The 23,677-nt window shown below is 45.3% G+C and overlaps 3 protein-coding genes across 12 annotated transcripts; 1 reads left to right on the top strand and 2 right to left on the bottom strand.

Annotated features, from left to right (window-relative positions):
• Nucleotides 1–22: 22 nt before the first annotated feature.
• cdkn2aip (CDKN2A interacting protein) lies at nt 23–3,060 on the bottom strand. Of its 2 annotated transcripts, none has more exons than XM_027007411.3 (4): nt 2,963–3,060; nt 1,960–2,206; nt 1,754–1,875; nt 23–1,623 (listed from the first exon to the last, which is right to left on the bottom strand). In XM_027007411.3, exons 2-4 carry the CDS (start codon nt 2,202–2,204, stop codon nt 1,046–1,048), a joined length of 945 nt encoding a protein of 314 aa, XP_026863212.1. In that variant the 5' UTR covers nt 2,205–2,206; nt 2,963–3,060; the 3' UTR covers nt 23–1,045. The 2 variants fall into 2 exon arrangements, with proteins under 2 accessions (XP_026863212.1, XP_026863211.1); XM_027007410.3 differs by having other exon boundaries at nt 2,901–2,996.
• On the top strand, nt 3,038–8,347 carry tubgcp4 (tubulin gamma complex component 4). The gene is made up of 18 exons (XM_027007409.3): nt 3,038–3,258; nt 3,543–3,671; nt 3,789–3,911; nt 3,995–4,048; nt 4,141–4,197; nt 4,296–4,375; nt 4,841–5,042; nt 5,386–5,551; nt 5,665–5,789; nt 5,876–5,926; nt 6,004–6,109; nt 6,202–6,309; nt 6,883–7,027; nt 7,123–7,300; nt 7,440–7,574; nt 7,670–7,786; nt 7,916–8,055; nt 8,135–8,347. Exons 1-18 carry the CDS (start codon nt 3,181–3,183, stop codon nt 8,145–8,147), a joined length of 2,007 nt encoding a protein of 668 aa, XP_026863210.1. The 5' UTR covers nt 3,038–3,180; the 3' UTR covers nt 8,148–8,347.
• On the bottom strand, nt 8,339–22,570 carry tp53bp1 (tumor protein p53 binding protein, 1). 9 transcript variants are annotated; one of them, XM_035520684.2, is made up of 29 exons: nt 22,417–22,570; nt 19,924–20,132; nt 19,733–19,814; nt 19,564–19,645; nt 19,404–19,465; nt 19,040–19,183; nt 18,887–18,941; nt 18,648–18,793; nt 18,239–18,362; nt 18,037–18,131; nt 17,759–17,952; nt 16,351–17,605; nt 16,127–16,243; nt 15,747–15,947; nt 15,475–15,541; nt 14,481–14,564; nt 13,441–13,762; nt 13,287–13,331; nt 12,988–13,167; nt 12,384–12,592; nt 11,862–12,014; nt 11,306–11,670; nt 10,960–11,151; nt 10,462–10,635; nt 9,697–9,885; nt 9,406–9,500; nt 9,102–9,298; nt 8,776–8,912; nt 8,339–8,649 (listed from the first exon to the last, which is right to left on the bottom strand). In XM_035520684.2, exons 2-29 carry the CDS (start codon nt 20,101–20,103, stop codon nt 8,465–8,467), a joined length of 5,331 nt encoding a protein of 1,776 aa, XP_035376577.1. In that variant the 5' UTR covers nt 20,104–20,132; nt 22,417–22,570; the 3' UTR covers nt 8,339–8,464. The 9 variants fall into 9 exon arrangements, with proteins under 9 accessions (XP_035376577.1, XP_035376578.1, XP_035376575.1 ...); XM_035520685.2 differs by having other exon boundaries at nt 19,924–20,164; nt 22,417–22,560; XM_035520682.2 differs by lacking the exon at nt 22,417–22,570 and adding an exon at nt 20,985–21,114.
• Nucleotides 22,571–23,677: the final 1,107 nt, after the last annotated feature.

Below are 23,677 nucleotides of genomic sequence, written 5' to 3'. Positions count from 1 at the left end.
ATTGTAATGAACAGTGGAGCTTTTGTGTCTGATACAAACAGGCAGCAAACCTGAATACCAAAAAACTGTTACTGAAATACTGAGAAAATATTCAGCCAACATTAACACAATTTTTCAATATTTGAAACACTGAAATTATTTTAACATTTCAAAGGAAAGAAGCTGCAGAAACAGCATGAGTCACATATATCTATAATAGAACGTACAAAACTAAAAATCAAGCAAAAGAAGTGTTGACTAACTGTTGTATTAACAAGCATATGAAATCAATTAGTTTCCATCTGTTCTAAAGTGAGGAGCCTATCACAGTGATTCATGTCTGATCCTTCAAAATCAATCTACACTTAGATAAAGATATACAATATCTTTAAAAGGACAATTAAATAATTAAAACTTGTTTTTGATGTACATCAGCACTTGTGAAGGACCATACAAATCTGTTTATCTTCATAAACAAGCTCAGTATTTCAAGAGTTACATTATTTTGCTTATATCTTTAGACTGACATTAACATGAAATATTTAACAATCAGCAGTTGCCAGTTGCAGTTTGCCTATTTGCCAGATGTAACGTTTAGCTAACAGATACAGCAAATCATATTCTAGTTAACATAAAATATTAAAACAGCAGCTTTGTGACCATCATCTATAGAAGTCAACTTGATATGCTATATCTAAACAAAATGTCCTGCTTGCATCTAAAGCCACTGCCTTGTGTGCCATTACTGATTGTTCGGATAATGCTCCACTTTTAAATGCATCAAGCTTTGTGAAATATTTTTGGAACAATGGAGAATGCTTGCTACTTATAACTGTATAAATGTCTTCATACCACTTAAGAAAATACATTTCTTTTCAAGCTTTCATTCTTTTTCTTTAATAAACCTACAATATGTAATATATAATAGGTAAAAGCAACCCATATAACTACAACTGAAGTGCAATTTAAAAAAAAAAAACAACAACTTTGGAATTGAAACATGGGACTCAACTATGACTGCTAATCAAATGCAGCAGTTACACTGGCACTGCAGATAGGAGGGCATTTACTGGTTGGCCTGAAAAGGATAGCTTAAAGCAGGTGGCAAAATGGAGCTTCTGGGCTGGTCATCCAGCAGCACCAGGTCCTCCACATCTTGTCCACGAAACCTCCGACGGGAGACCTTCACTGTCACCTTCCGCCCCTGAAATATTTTGAGGGCCTCCTTTGAAGCCATGGCCCGAGCGGCGCACTCATCCCGTCCGTAGCCTGTGCCCATGTAGACCGTGTGGCAGCGCAGCTCGCAAACCTGCCCCTCCTTCTGTGCGCAGCCAGCGGGAAGGTCGGGAATGTCTTTGAGCGGTACGAATACGCAGGTGAGGCTGGCCTTGCATGATTCAACACAGGCGCGCAGGATCTCGAAATGATCCAGGTTGGGTCCAAAACCTCCTGCTGGCACCAGCTTCCAGGCCACGGCTTTGTAAAGGCGGTTGAAGAAGGGCTGATGCTCTGCAGGAGCCCCTGCCGAGGGGCCTGATTTGATAGTGACAGCGATTGGATGTGTGGTGTTGCGTTCTCCAGCCTTACTGTCAGTATCATTATGGCCAGTTTTGCTTTTCTTAGCCAAACTCTCACTGCCTATACCTGTGAATAATATTTAAAAGGGAGTGAAAATTTTATCACATGTAATCAGTTACAGGAAATTTTGTAATAACCGTAATAATATTAAGGGAGATTCAAGTATCTGTTGCCATCATCAAATTTCCAAAATCACCTGAAGTAGAAGGCCTCTTCCCTTTTCCCAAGATCTCATCTCGTGTCTTTCGAACGGGAGCTTCATTTACAGTGATCCCTTCTGCCATCTCTTTCACTTTATCCATCACAGGCTGGGGATATCTACAATGAAAGCGAAAATCTTAGCTCATTGCACTGCTGCCTATGAAAAACCATGTTTACTAAAGGTCAATACAGAGCACTTACCGGCAGCCTAAGAAAACATGGTTGGACCAAACCTTGGATAGAGAAATAAGCCTATCCAGACTAGGAGTCTGCCGCCCTGGTTGGATGGTAGGAAAGACCTCCATATTGCGCAGTACAAACTCTCGTCTGGCATACCACTGTTTATTTGGCTCGGAGTCGTCTTTTAAAGAGTCCACCCATTGTGCCAGGTGGGGGTTTTGAGTTAAGAACTCGGAAACAACATCGCTCCCACTCCCCTCCGCCATCACTAAAATTAAAACAAAACAATATAACGTGAGACGATCTGTTGTATGCGTGTGCCCTAAATGTATATTTCCAAGCTCGCCCACCACACCATGTATTTTGGGTTTTTACAGTCAACGTTTGAGTTGTAAAAAGTGAACGCTGAGGACATCACCAGTTTTACACAGTTAGCTAATAACATAAGATAGTTATGCCATCGCTATTTAACGATTATAATTTCATAAGTAGTTATTTTTAACATGTTCGGTGGTATATCTTTGGTTGTTCGGCTCATAGAGCATAGCTAACAAACAACAGATAAGGAGCTAGCTAGCTAGCTAGCTGACTGACCATCACCTAGCTATCCTATCTAATCACTGATTTCTATAATTACATCTTATGACCTTTTAACATTATAACTTACTAAAAAGTAGCAGTCTGTTAGTACGCTCGCTCGCTAGGTAATCTACCATATCTAATCAACGTTAGACGACTGCAAGAACGTAAATCACATATTTAGGCTTTTAACATCATCATTTACCAATATCGTGTTAGAACACCGAATGTTAGCTAGCTAGCTAGCTAAACAGCTAACTAGCTAGCAAGTTAACGTTACGGATTTTACATAAATGATTTTTAAGTTAACAAGATTCAACAAACGCAAAGTAATGATAACGCTAAAGATGCAAGCCGTGAAACGCAACAAGTAAAGTGTAAACCTTTTAAAGAGCTCCTTTTCGCCGATTCCACATAACCAGTTAACAGCAGGAACGTCACCTACCGCTGACAACAAAACATCGGCCAGGTTACGGACTACACTTCCGGTTCCCTTCGTCATAAAAACGCGACTACACAATTGGCGGTGGTTACGTTTGCGTAACTAGCTAAGAAAGCTTAGCAACCTAGTCACTTAGTACTCCTGTTTCAACAGATGTTAGGTTGTTACTAAATGGTAACACTTATTGAATAAATACTGAAGGGCTGAAGGTTGCTGTGACGATGATTCATGAGCTGCTGCTAGCTTTAAGCGGATATCCTGGTACCATATTCACATGGAATAAACGAAATGGCTTGCAGGTAGTATTCTAGTGCATATTTTCTCGTCATGGTGAATTATATGGCTTGTTATTTAAAGCTATCTAGCATACCTTTTGTCTGTTAGTTAATGTACAGTTACTCCTTATATGTCAAGATAAAGAATAAACGCTTGCATTTGTTTGGAATTAGTTAGCTAGGGTAACTAAGCATTTTGTCTCATTATAACAGCAGTGATGCATGCTCTTGCATGTATATGTTGAAAATAATGCCTTAGCTATCTAGCGAAAGAACGACAGCGAGTTAGTGAGTGGTGTTTGGTACAGGTATCCCAGGACCTGCCGTTTCTGCATCCAAGTGAAACCAGCGTGCTGAATCGGCTGTGTAAAATGGGCACCGACTACGTGCGTTTCACAGAGTTCATAGAGCAACACACGGGTCATGTCCACCAACAAGTAAGTATCATTTTATTCCAAATGAATGTGTTATAACAAATAATGTCAGGGCTTAGTTACCCATCAGCAATATTTTTCTAGTACTCGTTTGTCAGTTTGTCTGTAATTGTCTCTCAGGAGCACTATTCAAGCCAGCCAAGCCAAACTGGACTTCATGGGATATACCTGCGGGCGTTTTGCACCGGCCTGCATTCCATGTTACAACCTTATCGACAAGCCTTACTCGACCTTGAACAAGAGGTTTCATATTTAATTTATGTCATTTTGGGCAGGGCAATTACATTCAAGACTGATGTTCATTCTCTTGAAATGTTCTTTTTCAGTTTCTCGGTGATCCACATCTCTCCATTTCCCATGTAAATTACAAACTGGAGCAGGTAGTGGATATTCCTTTTAGACCAACCATTTAGATATGTTGTCCCGAGTAACTGTGACTGATGACTGTCCCATTACAATTCCTGTTGATAAGTTTCAGTTACTCTTCCCATCTGTGATGGTTGTTGTTGAGACCATCAAATGTCAAAAGGTAAGTGGCTTACTGGTTCCTGCAGATTGTCAGTTAGTTAGAAAAACAAAAGAAGATGAATCAAAAGGATATTAGCTGTTTCTGTATGTTTTGGTTAGATTCATGGCTGCCAGATTCTGGAGACTGTTTATAAGCACAGCTGTGGTGGACTGCCACCTGTTCGGATGGCATTAGAAAAGTAAGCTCAGTTATGATGCAGTGTCTTAGGGTGTGTATTAAACATAATAACATACTGCAAGCAGTAGTTGCAGTATGTAATGATGGCATGCTAACACTAACAATCACCTCCTCATATATAAGCTGTCTGAGTTCAGGAATACAGGGGTTTGTCAGAGTACTGCATGTACCTGTTGGACATGTCTTTCAGTGATCTCATGTAACTGTTACCAATAATGTTACCATTATTTGAACTTGCTGTTACAAATAAAATAGTTTTATGCGCTTCCTTTTTCTTTTTTACTGTGACACAGTTTGTAACAGATGCACTCAGTAATCTCAAATATTTGTATTTAATGGCTTTGTAGATTCATCCACATTTTGCAATAATTGCTTCCCTGCTTCTGGGATTACAGTCAAACACTGTCTGAAAACTGAACGCTTTACTCAAAAACCTCCAGTGTTAATGAATGCTTTACTCGAATAGGATCCTCGCAGTGTGCCATGGGGTCATGTACAAGCAGCTGGCAGCATGGATGCTGCATGGCCTTCTCCTGGACCAGAGCGAGGAGTTCTTTGTGAGGCAGGGCCCAAGTGCAGGAGGAGCCACAGTCGCACAGGATGAAGAGGACGAAGACCTGGGCATCGGGGGCCTGAGTGGGAAACAGCTCAGAGAGCTGCAAGACCTGGTGAGGAGCAAAGTCTTACGACTCCCACTCCTCTCTAATTTACATATGAATGTTAGTCTTTCACATGACTGATGATGAGTGAAAGGCATCCGTCATGCATCAGTCGTTTACAGCGTAATCTCAGAACCCAGATCTAATCATATCCACTTCATTTGTGCATATTGTTTCTGTATGTTTATGTAGTCTGTATAGCTTTATACAGAATACAGTAAGTCCAGATCGACTGCATTTGTGCATTTTGTGGATGAAAATGACCATAAGAAGAATTTTTGTAATTCATTACTAGTTTTCTTGCTTGTTGGGATTAGACAACCCCCCCCCCTTTTTGTGTGTGTGTGTGTAGAGGCTGATTGAGGAGGAGAACATGCTGGCTCCCTCACTGCAGCAGTTCTCCTTGCGCGTAGAGATGCTGCCCTCGTACATCCCCATCCGAGTGGCTGAAAAAATCCTCTTTGTCGGCGAGTCGGTGCAAATGTTTGAAAACCACAACCACAGTCCATCCAGAGCTGGTAACAGTGTTGTGATGCAAAAAATGGACACACACTATATAAAATATTTATATTACACACACTTAACATTCGAGTCATAGCCATAGTCTCTGTCTGCCCTATTCCTAATGCAGGTTCTATACTGAAACACCAAGAGGATACGTTTGCTACAGAGCTCCACAGGCTCAAACAACAACCACTTTTCAGTCTTGTGGACTTTGAGAACGTAATAGACGCCATCCGAAGCACGGTTGCCGAGGTCGGTTATGAGACACAGTGTTTTGCATGCTGAAATAAAATCCATGACCATTCAGTGTCCTGATGTACGTTCTTATTTTCTCCTAGCATCTCTGGACATTGATGGTGGAGGAATCGGATCTTCTGGGACAGCTTAAGGTAAACAAGTGGACAATTTATTAACATAACTGAAAACAGTTCTAAAATTGTTGTTTTGTTAACCTTTTTGCCTACAGATTATAAAGGATTTTTATTTGCTGGGACGTGGTGAACTGTACCAAGTCTTCATTGACCTTGCCCAACATATGCTTAAGACTCCTCCATCAGCTGTAACTGAACATGGTATTCAGTGGTCATTTTTGTGATCACAAATCTCATTCTAATACGTTAGCCATGATTGTCCATCTCACTTTTTTTTTCTTTTTTTTTTGCAGATGTTAATGTGGCTTTTCAGCAGGCTGCTCACAAAGTTCTGCTTGATGATGACAACCTATTACCCTTATTGCATCTCACCATCGATTACCAAGGGAAAGACATCAAAGGTATTAGCTGTTGAACCTGACTGCTTCAACTAATTATCTGCATAAACAGGACAGAATAAATCTTGTATATAAATTTTTAGGGCGATGTTCACTGCAGATGTTTGAGAGACTAATAGGCTTTAGCAGAATCTGTGTTTGTCATGAGCCATGAAGTTCAAGAGCCCTAGAAAAACCTTGCATTTGATGTTTCTTTCATAGATATTAAAAGAAAGCACATAGCACCACTTACTGGTGACGATCAGAATTCTCTGTACATTTTCTTGAACGTTATATATATTATATACACATGCATACACACACATCCATGTGTTGAATTTCCAACTAAGAATGCTAGATCATGGTTGGTGTGAGATGGCTAATTGGTGAAATTAAATCTATACTGTATGTCAAAGTGGCAGAAAATTCAGCACTTGTGTGTCACTTGTTAAAACAAAACAACTGAAAACCGATGCTAATTATGCTAGCACCGGAGTCATGAGTGAAGAAAACCTATACATGTGAAACTGTGAACCTGGCTACTGTGATGTGCGCTTTCTTCCAGCCACAGGGCTAAGTGCATGCTTGTTCTTCCAGAGGCTTCTGGGAGTCGCGAAGGCACCACGCCTCCACAGGACTCCTCCCCCCGTGACGCTCCGTCTACAGGCTGGGCTGCACTGGGACTTACCTACAAGGTGCAATGGCCCCTGCACATCCTGTTCACTCCTGCAGTTCTGGAAAAGTAAGCCAGGTGGAAATATCTGTAAAGGAGCAACAGGATTTTAACAGTGCAATTAGGGTCTATAAACCTGATCACACGTTTTTGTTCCTCTTCAGGTACAACGTAGTGTTCCGGTACCTGCTGAGCGTGCGCCGTGTTCAGTCAGAGCTACAGCACTGCTGGGCCCTGCAGATGCAGCGCAAACACTTGAAATCTAACAAAACTGATGCTGTCAAATGGAGACTGCGTAACCACATGGCCTTCCTGGTTGATAACCTGCAGTATTACTTGCAGGTATCGTGCAGCACCCAATACCCACCTTAAAGCAGGGTTTTTGTTTTTTGGGGGTTTTTTTTATTTTTTTTAATTAAAATGTTGTGCATTCTGTAGCTGATATCAGTGCAAATGCGATGAACTTCGACTCCTCCCTCAGGTGGATGTGTTGGAGTCCCAGTTTTCACAGCTCTTGCAGCAGATTAACTCGACGCGGGACTTTGAGAGCATACGGCTGGCTCATGACCACTTCCTCAGTAATCTCTTAGCACAGTCCTTTATCCTTCTGAAGCCAGTAAGTATCTGACCTGCCCCCTTGCTGAAGATTTATCAACCATCATCCACATGCCTTTTGATTTTTTTTTTACTTTTTATTTTTTATTTTTTTAGGTGTTTCACTGTTTGAATGAGATTCTTGATCTCTGCCACAACTTCTGTTCCCTGGTGAGCCAGAACCTGGGTCCACTGGATGAGAGAGGAGCAGCCCAGCTGGACATTATGGTGAAGGTAACCCTGGCATCTCATCGTCTCCATTCCAAATACGGAGACACCAGTGCTGAAAACTAAACTACAGACTACCAGTCACTGTTGCTTGTTTTGTAATGCGAGTTTTTCGTTGCTGCGTTCACTTGGTAGGGCTTCAGCCGCCAGTCGTTCCTCCTTTTCAAGATCCTCTCCAGTGTGCGAAACCACCAGATCAATTCCGACCTGGCTCAGCTGCTGCTGCGACTCGACTACAACAAATACTACACCCAAGCAGGTGGCACCTTGGGCAGGTATGTGCTGTGAGGCTGAATGCCAAAGCCGTTCGGCTCATTAACAACGAACCTAACACCATGTTTGCTTTTCCTGCAGTTTTGGCCTATGACACTTGGATAGGGGCAGGGCATCCAAGCAAACAGCTTGAGGAGGAATGTACAGAGTAATTGGGATGCATTTCTACAGAGGTCACGTTGGCTTGTCTTCTGCGTTTAACATTTCTCGTCAAGAACCATCATGCTTATGTAAATACTGCTTTGCTGAACATTCCTATGCAACTCTAAATAAAATCCACCAAAAGAAAAGAAACCACAGTTTATTACTTCATAAAAACAGAGCTTAAAACTATGTACAATAAAAGGCAGGCATGCACTAAAACAGCAGGACATTTAAAAGACAGAAGGGATTGGCCATAACGGAGGCAGCTTAGGGCGAGTAGTCGGGTTGGTATTCAGGGAGGCTGTCGTAGGCCAAGCGTTCTCCACAGATCACACACTGAACCAACCACTCCAATGACACCACTGGCGTGTCTGCGACCACAGCCAACTTCAGCATGTCTGGGGAACACGTGTAAGCCAACACCACCACGTCAAACTGCTCAGCTGGAACGTCTGCAAACCAGCACAAAAGGGGGGGGAAAAAGATTCACGTTAAACTGATCAGTCTAACATTTTTATATCTTAATCTTTTCAAAACAGATACTGAACATCACGATAAGCAAACAAGGTAGTGCCTACCTGAACTCTTCCCATTTGCTTCATGTTGATGGACTTTTGCTGCTCCACACATGGTAAGCAAAGCAGTCCACAGGTCCACACGGTTTTCTGCAAACAGCAGAATCTTCAGCGCTTTGAAAGGGTTGCAACGTGCATGCCTGTAGATTTAAAAAAAAACAAACAAACAAAAACAAAAAAAAACCCAATGCTTAGATACTTTAAGCAAAAAAGTTTTAATAAAATAAGTAATTACAAAATAATTATCCAAAGTTAAAACTTTTTGGAAAAATTGCACTTTAATCAAATGCACCAAAATTGACAAGAATGCTGCTAGTATAGCAGTTTACCATTCTATGATGCGTTTCTCAGGCCCCAAGCCAGCCGGTAGCAGGTAATTCCGGTAATTCATCAGCTTCTTCTCCTGACAGCAGTCCCTCACCCAGACCTGCGAAACGCAGGGAACCCCACCCGCCACACACAGCAGGTATGTCCTGGTGCGGCAGTGCTGGTCCGCTATGAGGAGACTCTGATAGGCTGCTTTACACTAAATCACCCCCCCCCCCCAAAAAACAAACTGCAATTCAGAAGAGACCTCGAACGCTGCGTAACAGTTTAGCTGAAAAACAACGTGAGTGGAAAGTGATCCCTCACCTGCTCTTCGTTGAATTCAGGCAGGATCATTCCTCCTCCCGCCTCTAGTTGCCTCTCCGTATACCGCTTGTTATATGGGGCTATCTGCACATAGTCTAATGACAAAGGTCAGGGACACGCATCAGGCAAAAGACCAAACAAAATGGGAAATGTCCAACCTAGAGACAATTAAAGTAGTACACCTGTTTATCATCACTTAATTGTGGATGGGCTGGGCAACTTTCCCTGGTCCAATGCACTACTCTGCCTCTTGACTTGTAAACAAATGCCAGAAACCTTTCCTCAACTCACCCTCGTCACCGTCGCAGGTATTCTCGTTGGCCTCCCTGTCGTGCTCCGAGGAAGACGTGAGCATGAAGACGAAGCCCATGAAGAGGGAGGTGCTCTCGGGAAGAGGACCGTGGCTCCTCAGCAGGTCACTGGGGTCAGCAGGCAGCTCGGCGCCACTCCCAGACGTGTTGCATGCGGCCACTCGTGAGCCTGAATGCGTGTGCAAACAACAGAAGTGAGCACAGGACTACACAGATCTCAAACACCCTGAGGCCCAGACACTGTACTTGAGAGTTAGTAATAAATAGTGGACTTGAGATTAAATGGACCCATCATGCTGTGAGAGGACAAGTTGATGCCAACATGACCAGTCTATCCCAGTGCTCCCAAAATCAACAAACAGTCAGCAACATACCAACATCCACATGAAAGTTACAGCATCCGTATCTCATTGACAGTCAAAGAAAGGGATCTTGATTCACACTTTTGAATTCTGTTTATCACTGATTCATGATGTACAATATACCAAACGGTTGTTAAAACCACCAAGATTATATGAGGACCTGCACAACAAATGGGGGGGGTTAGTTAAAAAAAAAAAAAAAGTTTAAAACATAAGAACCATTTAAAAACACAGAAAATCAGTTCATAGATGTTAAGAATTTCACACGTTAAAAAGAAACGGCTAATAAATGGATGCAAATCACGAAGCCGTTAACAGGAGCTCAAATGTCCTTGACACGCTGCGTCATCAATATCCATCCAAATGCACAGCGGTGCCCGTACCCACTCTGGCCCCGCCCCCTCGTCGTCCTCTCTTTGCAGGTATCTTCTCTTCATCCATGGAGCTTGCAAGTTTCCATTTCCCCGGGGTTCTCGGGCTGTTCGCAGAGCCTTGGGTCGGGGTGCCCGGCCCGGACCCGTTTCCTCGACGCCTCCGTTTCCCCTCAACCAGGTTGTCTGGAGAGAGACGATGCTCCGTTAACTCCTACGCTAGCAGAACGTTTGCAGCAAAGCTTAGTAAAGTGTTATGTTCTGCCAACATGCACCGTGCAGCGTACATACTGTAGGAGGACATATCCACCTACTCGGTGTACATAGTGCAGAAGCGATCGTGGACATATTTACTATTAATCAAAACAAATCTTTTCCTCACAAGTCTGCCAGTAAATGGAAGATAACAGCCTCCAATTAGCGTCATGCTAATTAGCAGATAAGCTAACGTCAGCATTATTGGCAATCAAGAAGCAGAGTACCCAGCTATGAGGACATCAGAACACTCACCGAGGCTGATATCGGAGGCCATAACCTGGGGTGTTGGGGGCTCGTACGGGCCGAGGCCGTGCTGTTCCCTCAGGCGGTTTCCCTGCTCCATGGTGAGGATGACCGCGGTCCTGCCGTACCACGCCATCTGGCTGTCCTTCTCCACACAATACAGCAGCTCTGAGCCTTGCTTCTTATGGCCCCTCACTATACCTGCATGGGGCACGTGCAAGAGGCTGGACCTCAACAACGGCTGACCGCGGCGCTTCCGTTTCCATACGCTTCTAATAAACAAAGCCAATGATCTGTCCTCTCTCCAGTCAGGCTCCTATCTGTGGCTGAATGACTAGACCATAGACCCTCTCACCAATATTGAAGTACTCTTCCTCCGTTAGCGCGGTAACCTCCGCCCCCACGGGAACGGGGTCGCAGAGCAGGACGTCTCTCCCCTGCACCTCACACTCCTGGTTGTCGTCAAAGAGCACCCGGAAGTGGCTCTCGCCCAGGTCTCGGGTGATGGTGCCAGAATAGAAGTAGGAGTTGGACGACCACTTCGCCATCACACGCAGGCCCACGAAGCTGCTGGCGCTGCCACCACCTCTCTCGGGAGACGCGGCACTCAGCGAGTCCGAGCGGCCGAGGCCGTGGGCAGCAGTGGGCGTGACCAGATCCTCCTCGGAGGAAGACGCAGTGAGGCTGTGGGCTCCGCCCCTCTGACCGCCACGCCCACCTCTGAGAGGGGTGGCGAAGAGATGGAGGTCACAAACAGCATTTTATATTTACTGGCAGACGAATGGGTTAGTGAGAATTTCTAGTTAAGTGTTTTTCTATGGTACAGGAGAAAAGATGTTAGACACAAAAAGGGGTTTATTTGGATGAGATCTGGGTTAAAAAGACCCTGACTGCACCCAGAGCACCCTCACCTGGACAGGGTGGAGCGTGAGGGGGGCCGTCCTCTCCGGGCATGGCCACGGGGGCTAAGCGGGGCAGCGGTGCTTGGAGAGCCTAGAACACCCATGAACTCCGAGCCTGCTGCCACGCTGGCCCTGGGGTGCGGTCTGCCCCCTCTCCTGGGGCTATGGAACACACACACGGACGGGGAGCGGTCAGAGGGCACACACCCGGGCAGCTAACGTGGACCAGCAAAGTTAGTTGGGCCATGATGGCTCTGTTAAATCAGAAAAGGCTTAAAATCATGCAGATTTGAGCTATGTGTGACTAGAGAAGACCAGTGCAAAGCCAAACAAAACATGCTGAGCACTACACACATGCTCAGGGTTGGATAGTATTTGATTCCAGTTTCATGTTACAGTACAATTTTGCATATACTGTATCCACACCCCACTTTAGATGTTGCATGAGTAAGTCAACAGAACAGCCAGTGTTGGAGAGAGGTCGTGCTGAGGTCCCGGGAAAACCCACTGCAAACGAGCAGCGGCGCTCACCTGCCAGACTTTGCCCCGCGGCCGGCAGGCATGAGAAAGTCCGCCGCCCTGCTGGGACCCGGCCCTCCGCTGCTGGAGCCACTGGAGGGGGCCTTGGATGAGATCGAGCTCATGTCCGCAAAGTCTCCCGACGTCATTGAGCTCCCAGTGCGGGAGGGTGAGACGTCACTGTCCACAACACAGCGCTCCACCACCGGCTCCTCAGACTCCTGCATGGGGGCAGGGGGGTCAGACAATTTAATCATGAAGGGCATTGCTAAAATTTATTTTCTGATTAAAACCATCAACACAGTGGTAGAGCAGCTAGCATCATGCTGATGTAATCCATTTAAGCGTCTTATAAATGCAAAATGTATTAATTATGAAACAGGAAAAAGGAGGCTTTCATCCACGCCATGTCTGTCGGTCGTTTTGCATGTGCACACGACACATGCTTTGGAGAAAGGTTTGCATGCATGACATGGGATTACTGGTGGTGGAGGATGTCTCATGGATGTTATGAAGAACTGCAAAACAGCAGCTCCAAGTTTTGCTCTGGCTCTGCAACCTCACTCAGGTGCTTGAGGTCACAGTGGAAAACGCCGGCGGGGTCCTGCCCCCTCACCTCCACGACCTTACGCTCCACCTCTCTGCCATCCTCATAGTACACGTCGGTGATGATGCGGGTGACTGTGGTGCGCACTTCCTGCACAGTGCGGACGTGTCTACGGTGGGAAGGCCCAGGTTGGGATCGAGGCGGGGTGACTGGCCCAGGTTGGGATCGAGGCGGGGTGACTGGCTCCCCCTGCATGAAAGGCAGAAGGAAGAGTGCTAATGGCATAGCAGACCCTAACTGAGCATGGTGAAGTACCAATATGTGCAACTTAAATTTGGGGATCATCATTACTCTGTATAATCTCTTACCCTCCCTCCAGAGAGATCCAAGCTGGTCTGCTGAGAGACAGCTCTCTGGTAAAGCCGAGAGAGAGAGACAGAGACACACACACACACACACAACACAGGTTTCACAATTGCATTCTAACAGCATTTTATCCTAACTTACTTAAAATCAACTTACTTTTCTGACAGGGCTGGCGGTCGAAGCAAGGTCGGTGCTTGTTTGCTGAGACGTGGCTCTCTGTCGTATGGGCATCCCACTCAATGCCTGTCCAGAAGTGCTGGGGGCATCCTGCTCACCTCCTGCACAGGGCTGCACCTGGGCCTGAGCGGTTGCTAAAGGCTCTGCATCTGTGACTGTGCCATTGGGCTGCTGCGATGGTCGGCGAGCAGCCTCGCTGAGCCCACCTGCTGTACCATTACCAACTGCCTCCAGGGGGCGATCAGGAGACAGCCCAGTGTCACCAGTGCTTGATAGGCTGTGGGCGGTTATACTCGGATGTCTAGTGGAGAAAAGAGGACATGTATTTAAAAAAATAAATAAAATAAAATTTAAATAGGAGATGGATAGATATATAGATGGACAGAGAGAAAGAGATATGCAAAAGCTTCCTCAACCTACACAAACATTTTGTGTACAAAACAGGTTTAGGAGTGCTTGAGTAAATGAAACTAAATATTTAATTTGTTAAACATTGGCAGGCTGTTGCTTAGAGATGTGTCGAAACAGGGAATTAAATGATGTGAAAAGTAGAAGACCTTCAAGTAGACTTTAGCCTCAGAATAGCTCCAAACCCAGCAGCCCTGTCCCCCACATCCTCTGTGGGCTGGTGGCCCAGAATATCCTCCTCATGATGATGGAAGTAGGGTACACTACCACGCCACCCAAGCAAACAGGACACCATCAAACCCACTTAATGACTTCCCAAAAATAGCCTCTACCAAGAGAGCACCCTCAATAGAAACTCTCCCAGGAAACTCCCCAAATCAGGAAAGCTCCAGCCAAAAGACAGAAATCTGAATGCAGTTCTGTGGCTTCTCAGAGTAAGGAGTATTCCACAAGATCACACCACCACCACCACGTGCTTGATAAATTCTACCAAATGTCTCAGACAGGACTATTCTACTTAGAACAGCAGGAGGTGCTGGTGCCGAGAAGAGCCAGGACTGGAGGTGGTGAGCTGGGACTGGGGGTGGTGTCTGTGTGGAGCAGAGGAGCACCTGACAAGCATGTCGCTGGACCCCTGCACCTCCTCAGCCGGGCGCTGCCTGTGAACCTCCCTCACTCGGCTAAATACAGACGGACTACAGGAGAGACAGCAACACACAGATGCCCAAATTAAATATCTAAATAACATTTATATTACAATGCCATAATCACTCGCATGTTTTTTACATTCACAACCTATTTCCAGTTAAGAACCTCCAGTTAGCCTTTTACCCACTCATACTCAATTTGTTTCTCTATTATTTTGTATTACAGATTGGGAACACTGGTGAACGCTAGCGAGATGTTTTTTTCTTAGATGTTTGTTGTTGATCATTTGTTGTTTGTGTTTTGTTTATTGCAGCTCTGTGTGCAAGACAAATTCTCTTCAGGGCAATAAAGGTTTTTTCAATCAAGAGTTGCAGAGGGATCAAAGCTTTGGGCAAAGGCAGTATGCCTCACAAGAGATCAAGGGTGGAGAAATTATTTATGTTTTAATTGGAAACTTAGGGAGGGTGTCAAGGTTAGCAGGCAGATACAGAAGAGGAAGTTGTAGAACAGCATGTGTGCCCCCCCCAAAGACCCCTACCTAGCCCACAGTCCAAGCACAATGCTCCCTTCTACTGCTCCCTCATGCTTAGAATGAGCAATGAGAAAAACCACATGGCCTTTTATACATGCGCTCATATCCTCATGCATGCAAAGGTCATGCCAATGACCAGTAACTAAAGTGCATAATTAGCATAAGGCAAATCACGATGCACCACATAAAAATATGGAGGAGTGGCTTCCCATGTCCTGTGACTGGTGCACTGCTTAAGAAACTTTGTAGTAAAAGCTGAGACACAGCGAGAGTCTCCTGTGGCTTCCAGGAGTGGCTGTGCAGTAATGGGTCCCTCTGTTTCAGCAGTGTGCTACGTTAAGTGGCAATGAACCAACAACTGCGAGAGCCAAGAAACGGACACACTCCAAATGAGCTTTCTTTGCTTAGCAACCATTGCATGTTACCTGGTAACAGCCTTGACGACAGTGGTAGCCTTGGAGACAGAGCATTCCTCATCTGTTAATGGAGGTTCTGGGGGAGGCATTACAAAGTCAAGTTTAAAACATTACAGTGAATGTCAGTCACCAAATGTGTGCCACTTTAATACATAGGAGCTGAAAAATTACCATTTATATTACAACATGCTATATGTAGACTGGTGATGGGAGTGAGAAATAGAAAGGGGGATACAAGAGGTCACGTGTGAAAGGGAGAAGGAGCATGACCGAGCTCTTACTTTGAAGGCTGAAGCGATCAGACCCAGAGCTGCCCTCTTCCACTGGACTCACCACCTTCATCTTCAGACTCAGTTTTCCATCACCCCCCTTAGCGGTGGGCTCCTGTCCCTCCACGCTCTCCTCCACAGAGATCTCACTGGCCGCCACCGTCGTCTCCCTGGTAACATCACCTTCCGACCGTTCACGGAACGAGCTCGTTTCTGCACGAATTCGGCACGAATACACTTCAGATCAGCAACAAGGAAGCAAGTGAGCGCCAAGAGGTATATGAGGTGTGTGTGCGCGCACAAAAGTGTGTATGCAGCTTATGCCTGCTCTTCGCAAGTGCCTTATGCACGACACCCACATCGAAATGCTACAGAACATTATACATGCTCACCAATAGGAGTGCTGTGTAGTGGCGTGTTCTTCAGCTGCCGGACGTGTGGGGGAGTGGTGCTGACCACAGCCCCCATCAGTTCACTGTCTCTAGGCAGCGTGAAGTGGAACGGGAGCTCTGTAAAACAGAAGAGAATTTTAGCTGGAAACTGGTCACATTTAACAGGATGCTACAATGTAACCGGCGGAGAGAACGGCACACCAGTCTCTCGTCCCGGAGCCTACCTTCAGAGCTGTCACTCAGGCTCTTGTTGGCTGAGCCGCCCTCAGCCGGGCCCCCACGGCCCCCACTATCGCTGTTCTTGGAGACCTGCATCGCAGCTCGAGAGCGAAGGGGAGACCCCAGCCCCGAGCTGCTCGGCTGAGAGCTTGTGGCCTTCCTTCCAGTCTCACACGTTTCCCTCTGGGAGCCCGTCACGGGCTGCGAGGCGCTCCGGAGCTGCGGCGACGTCCCGTGCCGTGCTTTCTCTCGAGAGACTCTCTGAGCCTCTTCCAGCACTGTGATGCTGGAGCTCTCCATACCCTTGCCAGCCATGGGGCACCCGCCACTGGCTGTGGGCTCTGAGACTTCCCCTCCCTCCTCCATAGGCTCTGGGGAGCAAGCCTGACTCTGAGAGAGAGCCAGGCCCAGCCCTGAGCCCCCACTTCTGCTAGTGCTCTGGACCTCCCCTTCATCCATCCTCTCCTCCTCCTCGTCCTCCTGAACTTCAGCATTCCCGGCACTGTTACTTCTGTGGCTCTGCGACATGGGCTGGCTCTGACTCTGAGAACTGAGGTCTTGTCCTACTTCCCTTGCGGTTTCCTTGTGAGGGGATACTACAGACTGCGACTGTGAGGGTTTGTTAGCATGGGCGGAGCCAGCAGCTCCACCAGGTGACGCCACGCTCTGTGAACAGGTGCTGTCCCTCAGGCCTTCACTCAGTACCTGGTCGTCCATATGCCGAGCCACGGGGGTGTCTGCAGAGCTCTGCGCCTCCGGAAGCTGACGCGACTCGGGTGTACTGCCAGTCACTTTCGTGTCCCGTCTGTTCGCCGATGGGGAGAGGGGCTTTTGGGAGGGGCGGATTTCCTCATTCGTTCCACAAGCAGCACGTGTACTTTCCCCATCAGGCCGCTGGGAAACCTGCTGCGGACTAGCAGCTTTACTAAGGCCAGATTCCACATTCCCGCTCTGGAAAGCAGCACCAGAGTCCCTCTCCTCCGCCCCTACAGTCCCTCCAATGTCCTCTATCTGTGTGTCCTGACTATCGTCATCCACTAGGAACCCCTGAGTCTTCCGATCAAAAACGCTGTTCTCGCTGTCGAGTGCCAGCTGGAGAGATGCAGCCACCGCCGACGGCTGGTTCTCAGCTGGCTTTTTCAGCGTTTCTGCATGGTGTGTTGTAGATGGGTTCTCTTTCTGTGATGCTTTCCTCCTCGAAGTGTCTGCACTTTGACTGCTGTCCCCACTTTCTAAGGATGGTGTAGGGACAAACACATCCTAAACAAAGATTTAAAACAAAACAAAAAAAAAAAAAGGGGGGGGGGGGGGCGCAGCATACATAAGTTCATATATATGTAATTGAAACAGAAGAAGAAGAAGAAAAAAAAAAAAAAAAACCACAATGAAGATATGACCGAGCAAAATGCCTACATGTGAAAATTCTGGCTGTGATGGCAAAGAGAGGATCTTCTCCATAGCAAAGTTGGGAGAATTCTGGGACAGAGGGGCAGCTGCTGTGGGCTTAGAGACAGTGTCCGTGTCCATTGGCTCTTCCCCCCTCCTTTGGGCATGGTCTTCTGGGGGGCCGGACGTGTCCATTGGAGACTCTGCAGCCTCATCATACTCTGAATACAAGTCATACAAGAACACAACAATTAGAGACCCAGTTTTCGGATTTTAACCCTAAATCCTCCATACCGAAATCCTACCATGCTTGTTCTCCTGTCCCGTTGGCGAGTTGGGAACAATGAGGGGAGCTTGGCTTGGTCCATCCTGGGTAGCAGCCACAAAGTCAACAGACTGTCTATAGGAACAGAAAACACCACAAAGTTGCTTTTTTAACATCAGGATTTACAGCCTATTGGTATGCATTTTTATGACCACGAGCAGCCATAGTTTAGGGCACCGTACTGTGAAAGGCTCTCCTGCACTAGGGTTCCCTGCCCAGACAGGTGCAGCAGGCGGAGGCTGTGTGCAGGGGTGGATGTGGGCTCCTGTTTCTCAGGTTCCGCTACTGTGCTGTCTACTTTAGAGCCTGAAACAACAACAGTATTGACAGTCTGAACACATGATGGAGATGCACAGGGGCAAGTCAGGTTGCCATAGCGGCAAGTTTAGGCCTAGCATCTAGTGAGGCTTACAGTTGCACACACTGCAATGAGCACCACTTTCATCCCAGCCTTTTACTCCTTTTTAACACACTGAATAACAAAAGAAAAAATAAATAAATAAATTTAAAAAAAAAAAAAAAAAAAAAACCCACACCACTAGTAGTCTTAAATTCAAAGGACATTCAAACAATTTTCAAAGTTGTGCTCACCGTCAAACATGTCGTCCTGAGAGGAGACAATCTCATCATCTCCTGCCTCTACAGACTCAGGGACCTGCGAGTGCAAGATGGCCTGAATGCTCAGTTTTCTGCCTTCTCTCTGAGGCTCAGAGGGGCTGCTGGAACTAACCTCCTGCCTACAACGAGAGAAGAGTTGAAAATACAGCAAACTGGGCAAGTTATAAAAGAAGCAGCGTTTGTTTGGATGCACGCCCAACCCAACTATTAACCTTCTAGATCTGCCATCTTGGCTGCCTGATGTCCTACAGGAGGCTTCCTTTCCCACTGAAGACCATAAAAAAGGAAGAAAGAACGAATATTATCAAAGTGACAAACTTAAAGGATAGACATGCCAAGTCTAAAATGGTGGATTTCAGATTTACTTTGGATAGCCAGTTTCAGGGGGTTTGGGGGCAAGAGGTTGGCAGGTGTCGCCTCCACATCCTCGTCACTACTATCTCTGTCGTGCTCGTCAGGCACACCTTGACTCTCCGATAGCTTCAGGAGACCAAACTGAGACATTCCCCCTATGGAAACATGAACACACACATGCAAGGCTTTGCTCAGTACATGAAAGCATTTTTGTTAAGTTGTCCACCTATGGGTTGTTTGTTGTTGTTTGTTTTTTTTCTCTTCTCTAAGACCTGGAGGAGCTGCTGGAACTGACCTTTGGCCTTTAGTGATGGAGCAGTTTAAAACATTACAAAATGGGTGAGTTATAAAATAAACATGACTAACACCTCTCACCTTCTGTCTGTGCACAATGAGTGGTAGAATCAGCCCCAGAATCCATGTCCTCTTGATCTCCTCTACAGAGAGTCATTCTGTTTACTACATTTCTGCTTAAATATGTTTCTACTGCAGGCTCTTATTTAACTGTACAGTAACTGTACTGCTGTTTACTTACCTTTTTGTGTTGGGATGAGAGCAAACTTCAAAAACTTGACTATGCTCAGTAGCTGACAAACTGAGATTATGCTGCAAATTGTCTAAAGCAAACAAACGGCACCATCAATGAATTGAATAAAAAGATCAATAGCATTTAAAAACTCCAAGACACACTTATGCACACATACCAGCATGCGGTACCCCGTCAGTCTTGTCAACCTGACCGTCACTTTGAGAACATCTACTTTTAGAGGGGGAAGAGATAAGTTCCTGAAAGAAGAAAAATAGCTTACTAACTCTTGTCAGGCTAATGGTGCATCTTGGCAACACCCTAATTAAATAGGCAAATCAAAGATCAGGAAGCACATGTAGCTCTCACCAAGACAGGGCTGTGAGAGGCAGGTTGGAGGTTGGAAAAGCGACGGGCCAGCAACGCACGATAGCTGCTGTCAGGGTCGTCTTCCAGGGCGACACTGTCAGGCTGGGAGTCTTCAACAATAAGGCAAGGGTTTTCGGCCTGGGGAAGACTCGACTCCAGATCACTCCCACCAGGATCCATAAGGATGCATCGGAGTCGGCAGACTGTTGCTGCACCAGAAGATCAAGTCAGAAGATCAAAGCTGTAGCGAGGAACAGTGGGAGTGGTATGATTCAGTCACGTGGCGGGTGCAGGAAGGTTAGTACGGTGGAAAGACGTCCATACCTCCGCAAGGCCCCGGTCTACAAACACAAACTATTTATCGCGTGTAAACGTGCACAATGTAGCCCTCATACGCTCGAATTAAGCGGCTGAATACAGTTGGTGTTTCGGAAACACTCATAAATTCAGCGGCTAGCTGCAATCTCTGAAAAACATCAGCTGTGAAGACCATATTCCATATAAGTAGCTAGTCCTATCTGGATCAATTATTAAAACCGGGATGATACAAAGAAAATTGTGTGAACTATGAGGTTATGTAGGTTAGCCAGCTGGCGCTCCTGTATTTCAGATCAGGCCTAAAACCAGGTTAGCGTTACGTTGGCTGGGTAAACCAATGTGCACCCGATAAATTCGCCATAATGGTTTGACCGATGCAGCACGAAAGTGACCCGATGTTTGCATGAAAAACAAAAGCCCTTTTCAATCACTCCTAAGCCACAGTGTAAGCCATCTATCTACCCACCCCGAGTTAGCTAGCTAGGGTTAACGTAAATAAAAAAGTAACTAATTAGCCAGTAAAAACATTTGTTTGGTGTACATTACCGGCTAACCCTAGGGTGGCTAAGCTAACTCAAAACTGCGTGTATCCCGTCTTCTAAACACACGATACAAAAGCACCGTTACCGAGCCTGTCGCATTTAGCCAGCTTGATCTTTATGTACTTCAAAATTCTCTTCGTTGGCACCCCAAACCGCAAAACAAACTTGTTCATAAATACCTAGCAAACGCTAGCTACTTACTTATTTTCGTTTTTAACCCTGCTCTCCGTTCACCCTTACGCTTCGCGGCAAAAGAGCAGAAGAGGAAGCCAGGGATTGGCTGCGCGCATCCAAGCCCAGCCTTACAATAAAAGCAGCAGACCGGGTTGGGTTCGCTCTGCATGGGCGGCGCTCTCTGCCTCCCGGAGACTAACGAGTGCTATTGCGCAGATGTTAAAAGGGAAAAGCAAGCAAACGTCTGGGATTCTTGTGACATCTGCCACTCTGTCAACAGAGGGGATATGAAAACGTATGCCCAAGAAATGCTAAACCTAGCGGGCTGTGCGGTGTTTTTGCTTTTCGAACGTTGCCATTCGGTTCTGACCCCTGTCTTCTCTATTTCAAATGTAGTACATTTAGGTTAACTGGGGGTCTTGTTTTGTATTACTGGCTTTATCGTAAGATAATAGTTTAAAGGTCATGAAGGGCCTTTTAAACACTAGCAAAATTGAGATAATTATTTACAGAATACTTTTTATGTCTCAATGACAGTTTAATAAAGTTGGCATAAACAGAACAAACGAAAACATACAAAAAGTCAACAATTAAGCAATATATTCCTAATAGTATCTAGGTTTACAGAGACACGGTGCAGCCTAGGCCTAGTTTTGGTCTCGTTTGCTGACAGACGTAATAGTCCCGATGATGAAACGAGTGCTGAATTTGAGAGGGTGGGGTTTCATTTATGTTCGGTACATTTGTATTTAACACCAAAAATTGCTACTTTGTTCTGTTCTTTTTGTGTGTTTTAATGTTAGTGTTTAATTAACCTGCTAGAAATAGCTACCACCAACTTTTGTTAAGAGTTTGTCATGCAATAATATTAGACCTACTTATAGTGAAGTGTATTAACTGAATTGCTCTCCACGACGTTATAACGTGTTTTATCAGATGCCGTGACCATATATTGCGATTTAAATCATTTATGTTGCACATCCACAGTAATGACAGTGAACGTTTGATCCTTTTTGTTAAGATTACGTCATCGACGATGATGGTACTTAGGAGCAATGTATCACCGGCCTCTCTCTCCTTGGTCTGCAGCCATGTGTCACGAAGTTGACAAGTGATTGATAGCAGCCCTTTTCTGAAACGTATTTTCTTGAAATATCCTGCACCGACGATGCGATTTGTACCCGTGCCAGTGGAGCACCACTTGTTTTTCTCAAACTTGTTCAGACTTCAAAGCCAACAAATTCGTCCCATGATTTTATCTAGTGTCAAGGTGATACATTTACCGATTTCGAACGACTGTTCTATAGAGGGTATCTGCTTAATTTACATCCAAAGCATTACGCAGCAAAGAAAAAAAGACCTTCGTGTCCAATTCGCCCATAAGCACAATCTGTCGTCAAGCTTAGTGCACAAAATAATTAATGGCGATGGTAAAGGTTTACAAATATTAGGCTGTTACCTGAGAAGTTGAAATTCCTGTACAAAACGGTGGCTGTTTCGTTTCATAAATTGTGCAGGACGAAATTACATTGATGCGTTGGATTGTCGGTTCCTTTGCCCTTTCTTTCCTGGAAGACAGGGTGTGGGGTAGACTACATAGCTGTCACTTAAAGATGCACAGGCATTTTTGATGTGTGCGCGCACGCGTGGCAATTAATAGCCAATACACGGAGACATAAATACGAGAAAAATCCTTCGTATACGCAACGTTTTTGCGGTCTACGGGAATTATTTATTACACAATAAGAGAACAGTTAGTCAAGTGTTGCCATATCCTGCTTCATCCTTTGTCTAGCCTCCACAATCTTTATATGATTCAGTGACAAATGTTGACAAATGTACACTTTGCAGTGGTAAACTCGACACTTCCTTTCTTACTGGGGCTCCGATTACACTGCAACGCGAGGCAGCTCGTGTGTCTTTTTTGTCTACAAATAGTAGACTAATAAGGTAGAAATGGACCGCCTTCTGATTTTTTTTACTCTGTATTTCGACAATAACTTGAACAATTCTATGTCTAAGAAGATGCGAAGATGAGCTGAAGACCTAGTACAGACAAACAGAGGTACAAGGAAAGAACTGCCTTCAACTCCTAAAGACTTAAGAATGGAATACAAATCTAAACCTACATTTAAACAAAGAAGCAAACACTCGTTCAGTGAAGTATCATGTTAGCGTTACATTTATTATTAATATTTATTGCCATATAAATCCATCACTTTTCATAGCCACAGATACGTCTCATCTGTAGACATGGTGAGATACTGCCAGTGTAAGACCTTACTTAGACATAGTTCCAGACGTCCGGCAGGGGGCAGTAGATAACTACGTATCCTCAGTTGTTCTCTGGTGGTAAGGATATTTAGGTTGTACAGGTCCACCAACATAAAGGGGCCTGTACCGAGTTAAAATATCCTGTGATACCCACACCCAGACAGCTTCAAGATCCAAGTATAGTGTGATCTCAGATGATAACGTAACCTCTATGAACAGCTCTGAGCATATTATAAATTATATCTACATATTATTTATGAATATATTCTTTTATTTATTTGTCTGTTTTTTTGTTTTTGTTTTTATTTTATTTTTATACTTTTTATGGTAACCCAAAGACCAGTTTGGACAAGCTTAATATTTAAGTAATGTGGTTGACTATGCGACTTGGGAATAATCACCTTAAATTAATTTGGTATCGAATTTAGTCCTATCCGCTCTCCTTA

This window comes from Electrophorus electricus, chromosome 23 (assembly GCF_041902795.1).
Source record: "Electrophorus electricus isolate QZ-2024a chromosome 23, ASM4190279v1, whole genome shotgun sequence".
Lineage (NCBI taxonomy): Eukaryota > Metazoa > Chordata > Actinopteri > Gymnotiformes > Gymnotidae > Electrophorus > Electrophorus electricus.
The sequence above is the reverse complement of the archived record's forward strand: the minus strand, read 5'-3'. Positions and strand labels throughout refer to the sequence as shown.